Genomic DNA, 6,606 nt, shown 5'->3' with positions numbered 1-6,606 from the left:
CCGTGTAATCAACACCGGATCTGGTTAGGAGGGGCAACGCTTCTCACCGTCGCTGTCATCCCCGCGCTTCCTGATTGGTTGTCAGACTGACGTTGACCACGCCTTCTTAAAGCGGCTCCTTTTCTTGATAGGGAGCTGCAGTGACTGTACAGTCGCCGCTTTAAGAAAGCGAACGAGGGGGGGGGAAGCTCTGGGGAGCGCTGCAATACAAGTGTCCGGGACTTTGTGTTGTTATTACGGAGGACAGAGCCCCCGAGAAGTGCTGGCAGAGATGGCCCCGGCCCAGAGGAAAGTCTACGTGGTGGGAGTCGGAATGACCAAGGTCGGGTTGTGCTTGTATCCTATGTGTAATATGCGCTTCCTGGGTCCTGCGTTCACACCTACGTTTTCTGTGTAGTGCGTTTTCTATGTAGTGCGTTTTTTTTTTTTACGTTCACAACGGATTAGAAAAGCTTAACAATAGGTTTAATCTGTTTTTATAACAAGATGCAAGCTGATCTTTTTTATATGCAATAGTTGTGAAAAAAATAAAAGAAAAATGCAGTGTGGGTTTAACATTGGCATTTTTTCTGGTGTTCCCCCTCCCACAATTCTTCTATTAGAAATTTAAAGGGGTACTCTGGTGGAAAACCCTTTTTTTAAATTAACTGGTGCCAGAAATTTGAACAGCTTTGTAAATTACATTTATTTTAACATCTTAATCCTTCCAATATTTATCAGCTGCTGTATGCGACAGAAGAAGTTTGAGTAGTTCTTTTCAGTCTGACCACAGTGCTCTCTGCTGCCACCTCTGTCCGTGTCAGGAACTGTCCAGAGTAGAAGAAAATCCCCATAGCAATCCTCTCCTGCTCTGGGCACTTCCTGAGACAGACAGAGGTGTCAGCAGAGAGCACTGTGGTCAGACTGGCAAGAACTTCACAACTTCCTCTGGAGCATAAAGCAGCTGATAAGTACTGGAAGGATTAAGGATTTTTGAGTAGAAGTAATTTACAAATCTGTATAATTTTCTGGCACCAGCTGATTTAAAAAAAATTTTTTTTCCATCTGAGTACCCCTTTAATATGAATTTAATTAATATTTTTATTATTACCAAAATGTTAGAAATCAACAGATCTGCAGCTTTCCTGTCGCAAAACTCCTTATGGGTGCGTTCACACGCTATTACTAGCAGCGGGTAGTTATGCTACCATTCATTTGAATGGGTCCGCGGACAGTCCGCAAATCTGACACTATTGTGGACTGTCTATGGACCCATTTAAATCAATGGTAGCGTAACTCGCAGCGGGAAATCCGCTGCTAGTAATAGCGTGTGAACGCACCCATAAGGAGTTTTGCGACAGAAAAGCTGCAGATGTGTTGATTTCTAATATTTTTTATTTATTTATTAATAATAATAAAAATACAAAAAATATTTAAGGAGTAGTCCAGTGGTGAACAACTTATCCCCTATCCTAAGGATAGGGGATAAGTTTGAGATTGCGGGGGGTCCGACCGCTGGGGCCCCCTGCGATCTCCTGTACGGAGCCCCGACAGCCCGCGGGAAGGGGGCGTGTCGACCTCCGCACGAAGCGGCGGCCGACACGCCCCCTCAATACAACTCTATGGCAGAGCCGAAGCGCTGCCTTCGGCATTCTCCGGCTCTGCCATAAAGATGTATTGAGGGGGCGTGTCGGCCGCCACTTCGTGCGGAGGTCGACACGCCCCCTTCCTGCGGGCTGTCGGGGCTCCGTACAGGAGATCGCAGGGGGCCCCAGCGGTCGGACCCCCCGCAATCTCAAACTTATCCCCTATCCTTAGGATAGGGGATACATTTTTCACCACTGGACTACCCCTTTAATAAAATATTAAAGGGGTACTCCGATGGAAAACATTTTTTTTTTAAATCAGCTGGTGCCAGAAAATTATACAGATTTGTAAATTACTTCTATTCAAAAATCTTAATCCTTCCAGTACTTATCAGCTGCTGAATACTACAGAGAAAGTTGTGTAGTTCTTGCCAGTCTGACCACAGTGCTCTCTGCTGACACCTCTGTCTGTCTCAGGAACTGCCCAGAGCAGGAGAGGTTTGCCATGGGGATTTTCTTCTACTCTTGACAGTTCCTGACACGGTTGTCAGTGAAGAACTTTGGAAAATACCGTATTTTTCGTCATATAAGACGCCCCTAATTTTATAGGATAAAAATCTAGAAAATAAAGATTCTGAACCAAATACAATGTAAAGCATAGGACAGTGATCTTCAACCTGTGGACTTTCAGATGTTGCAAAACTACAACTCCCAGCATGCCTGGACAGCCGTTGGCTGTCCGGGCATGCTGGGAGTTGTAGTTTTGCAACATCTGGAGGTCCGCAGGTTGAAGACCACTGTTATAGGAGGTAGTACGCATGTGTCCCCGCCGCTTCGGACCCGTCACCGCTGCCCTGGATGTTGCCCTCCATCGCTGTCGCCGGGTCCCCGGGGTGTCCCCGTCGCTCCGGAACGTCTCTGCTGCTGGGTATCCTCACTCTCAGTCACTGCCATGACGCCGCTCCTATTGGATGATGGGACGGCGTGCGCGAGGACGTGATGACGACGTAGGAGAGCGTCGGCCATGCAGGGGATCAGACACCGAGGAGGCAGGTAGGGTCCCTCCTGGTGTCCTGCAAGCTGTTCGGGACGCTGCGATTTCACCGCGGCGGTTCCGAACAGCCTGACTGAACAGCCGGGTTAGTGTCACTTTCACTTCAGACGCGGCGGTCAGCTTTGATCGCCGCGTCTGAAGGGTTAATACAGGGCATCACCGCGATCGGTGATGTCCTGTATTAGCCACGGGTCCCGGCCGTTGATGGCCGCAGGGACCGCCGCGATAGGGGTGTATTCGCCGTATAAGACGCACCAACTTTTCCTCCCCCAGTTTTGGGGAAGAAAAAGTGCGTCTTATACGGCGAAAAATACGGTAAATCCACATCATACATTGACATACTGTGGATTTTAAACCACAATGCAAATTGGAGTCAAGTCCGTGCAGCTTTTTTTTAAATTTTTTTATTTATTTATTTATTTTTTGCAGCATGTGGATTAGATTTTTTAAGAAAAGTTATTGACCTCACGTGTAATGTAAGACCCTGCAGATTTTCTCACTGCAGTTCGGTGGCAGCTTATTGACCCCATGGGAAGGCGCTCTTTGTGGCTTTCTGTATTGTTGTTGTTGTTGTTGTGGTGAAGGGTTTAAAAAACCATTTCTCTGAGTAACGTTTTATGCATCTATCGGTGAATGTTCTGAAGCAGTCTACGGATCATTGCCCTTTGGCCTGACAGAGGAAAGTAACCTGTGACCGCCTCAGAACAGACATGTCAGACTCTACTGCACAGTTATTTTAGGGCATATTCACACAGCCAAAAAACATGCTGAAAAATCCACATTGAAATCCGCACCAACCCTGCCCAGCAGATATTAGGGATGTGGTTTTCCGTCCGGTGTGATTTTTCCCATTGGTTTTAGTCAGTTTTTAGTCACGTTTTTTTGGATAGCTGCCACCGGAGTCAAAGCCAGAATTATATTCAAAAGAAATGGGAAACATAAAGGAAGGACTTACACTTCTCCTTCCTACTGGATCCACTTCTGACTTTGGCTCAAAAACTGCAGTGGCAGCCGTTCAAAAAAGTACCAAAAAAATAAAAAAAATCTGTGTCCTGTGTGGAAACCTAGTCTAAGGCTGCATTCACACCACGTTTTTGCAATACAGTTCCCGTATCAGGTTTTTGATGAAAAACGGATTTCTCAAAACCGGACTAAACTGTATAAAAACGAAACATGTGTACACGGTTTAAAAAATGACGTCCGATAACATCCGTTTAAAAAAAAAAAAAAAATTTTAAAAAAAGTATGCGTTTTTTACTTTTCATTCCATTCGGTGTGCACTGCGCATGTGCAAACTTAAAAGGGGTATTCCAGGAATTTTTTTTATTTTTATATATCAACTGGTTCCACAAAGTTAAACAGACTTGTAAATTACGTCTATTAAAAAATCCTAATCCTTTCAGTACTTATGAGCTGCTGAAGTTGAGTTGTTCTTTTCTGTCTAAGTTCTCTCTGGTAACTCCTGTCTCGGGAACTGTCCAGAGTAGAAGCAAATCCCCATAGAAAACCTCTTCTACTCTGTGCAGTTCCCGAGACAAGCAGAGATGTCAGCAGAGAGCACTGTTGCCAGACAGAAAACAACAACTCAACTTCAGCAGCTGATAAATATTGGAAGGATTAAGATTTTTTTTATAGAAGTAATTTACAAATCTGTTTAACTTTGTGGAGCCAGTTGATATATTAGTTGATATGTTAAAAAATTTTTTTTCCTGGATAACCCCTTTAAAAACCGTATTGTGCAAACCGGATGGAACCGTACGCACATACGGTTCTCATTGACTCCCATGTTAAAGGAACCGTATACGGTTTCAATACGGTTTTTCACCCAGACAAAAAAACGTGGTAGGCTACGGTTTTGGGTACGGGAAAAATACGGACAAAACCGTACAAGATGCAAAAAGTACACAACCTGATGCATCGTTTGGCATACGGTTTTCAGTGGAGAGTCAATGCATACGGTTTTCATTACGGTTCCATACGGTTTTCTAATTGAAAATGTATACGGGAACTGTACTGCAAAAACGTGGTGTGAATGCAGTAAGCCAGGTCAGGGATGGTGTGGCTTTGCATCAAACTGAGGACTTTGCGACAAATTATGCGACAAATCGCTATGATAAATTCATGACCACTGCGAATAGTTAATCAGACTATGACAGAGCTACACAATTTTATAAAAATAAAAAAAACTGCTAAAGCAAAAGTTGCAATGAAAAGTCTCTAAACAGCAACTGAGACAAACTGAGCGACAAATGTACACAACAAAAACGCAGTAAAACCAATGATAAATTCCCCCCAATAATGTCTGTATTATAGAAGCCCAGCTAAAATTTTATTAGGGTTTTGAAAATGTCCTATTGTTTAAATCCAGCTTTTAGGTTAACCTTTTCCCCCCCCCCCCCCAATTTACTATCTATGTTTATATATATATATATATATATATATATATATATATATATATAATATAATATATTTTTTAATAATCCTGAAATCTTGCAGTTTCCATTCTGGTCACTAGGACTAAAACTAACCTTAGGCTTCCTATTCTGTACAGATCACTTTCCAGTGTCCCACTTATCAACACAGACAAGATTACAGTGAAAGGTGACAACAGTATATAGATATCAGAGATGCAAAGAACAGCTGTTGCTCACAGATCAGCCTTTCCCTCCCTGTATAAAGGTCACCATGTCCAAACACCTTTAATCTATAGAAAACATTTTCTCAGTAAAAAAAAATAAAAAATCTAGGCAACACATTCTCTTTAACTCTGGGCTGCAATTTGGGATCAGTGCAAAATAATATTAAAGGGGTACTCCGGCACTTAGACATCTTATCCCCTATCCAAAGGATAGGGGATAAGATGCCTGATCGCGGGGGTCCCGCCGCTGGGGACCCCCACGATCTTGCACGCAGCACCCCAGTTAAAATCAGTCCCCGGAGCATGTTCGCTCCAGGTCTGATTACCGGAGACCACGGGGCCAGCGGCGTGTGACGTCACGCTCCGCCCCTCAATGCAAGCCTATGGGAGGGGGCGTGACAGCTATCACGCCTCCTTCCCTAGGCTTGCATTGAGGGGCGGAGCTTGAAGTCACACGGGGGCGGAGGCGTGACATCACACGCCCCTGGCCCCCTGGTTGACGGTAATCAGACCTGGAGCGAACATGCTCTGGGGACTGATTTTAACTGGGGTGCTGCATGCAAGATCATGGGGGTCCCCAGCGGCGGGACCCCCACGATCAGGCATCTTATCCCCTATCCTTTGGACAGGTGATAAGATGTCTAAGCGCCGGAGTACCCCTTTAAGTGCACAAAGTGCCTTAAAGGGGTAATCCGCCCTTAGACATCTTATCCTCGATCCAAAGGATAGGGGATAAGATGCCTGATGGCGGGGGTCCCAGAGGCAGGTGCCTTCAGTCTCGGAAACGCTGGCTTCCTGAGGCGGAGACGTCACGACCCCTCGTCACGCCACGCCCCCTCCATTCATGTCTATGGGAGGGGGTGTGACGCCGTCACGCCCCCTCCCATAGACATGAATGGAGAAGGCGTGGCGTGAAGTCACGTCTCCATCTCGGAAACCCAGTGTTTCCAAGACTGGAGCAGCACCTGGCAGAGAATCGGCAGGACCCCAGCGATCAGACATCTTGTCCCCTATCCTAGTAAGATGTCTAAGGGTAGAATACGCCTTTAAGGGTCTATTCACACGTACAGTATTCCACGCAGATTTGATGCGCAGGATTTGAAGCTGTGTTCAGTCATTGAGTTTACATTGAAATCTGCAGCAGAAAATCCTGCGCATCAAATCTGCGCAGAATACTGTACGTGTGAATAGACCCTTAAATGCCTATGGAGATGACTTTATGTTTAATTGTATAATAAAGAGAACAAAATAGATCACTATGTACATTGCCCTCTAACTGATCTACTCTGTTTCATTTAGTCCTTGACTACTATACTTGCCTATAGGTGCTGGATAACCTACCCTCACCC

At 45.1% G+C, this 6,606-nt stretch overlaps 1 protein-coding gene across 1 annotated transcript in view; it reads left to right on the top strand.

Annotated features, from left to right (window-relative positions):
- The first annotated feature begins 168 nt into the window (after positions 1 to 168).
- SCP2 (sterol carrier protein 2) overlaps positions 169 to 6,606 on the top strand; it is a 55,678-nt gene continuing 49,240 nt past the window's right edge. Inside the window, exon 1 of the mRNA XM_056532215.1 lies at positions 169 to 322. Within this exon, the coding sequence (XP_056388190.1) occupies positions 272 to 322 (51 nt within the window). The 5' untranslated portion in view covers positions 169 to 271. The remainder of the gene's footprint in view (positions 323 to 6,606) is intronic.

The sequence above is a fragment of the Hyla sarda genome, chromosome 7 (genome assembly GCF_029499605.1).
Source record: "Hyla sarda isolate aHylSar1 chromosome 7, aHylSar1.hap1, whole genome shotgun sequence".
In the NCBI taxonomy this organism is placed as follows: Eukaryota; Metazoa; Chordata; class Amphibia; order Anura; family Hylidae; genus Hyla; species Hyla sarda.
The sequence above is the reverse complement of the archived record's forward strand: the minus strand, read 5'-3'. Positions and strand labels throughout refer to the sequence as shown.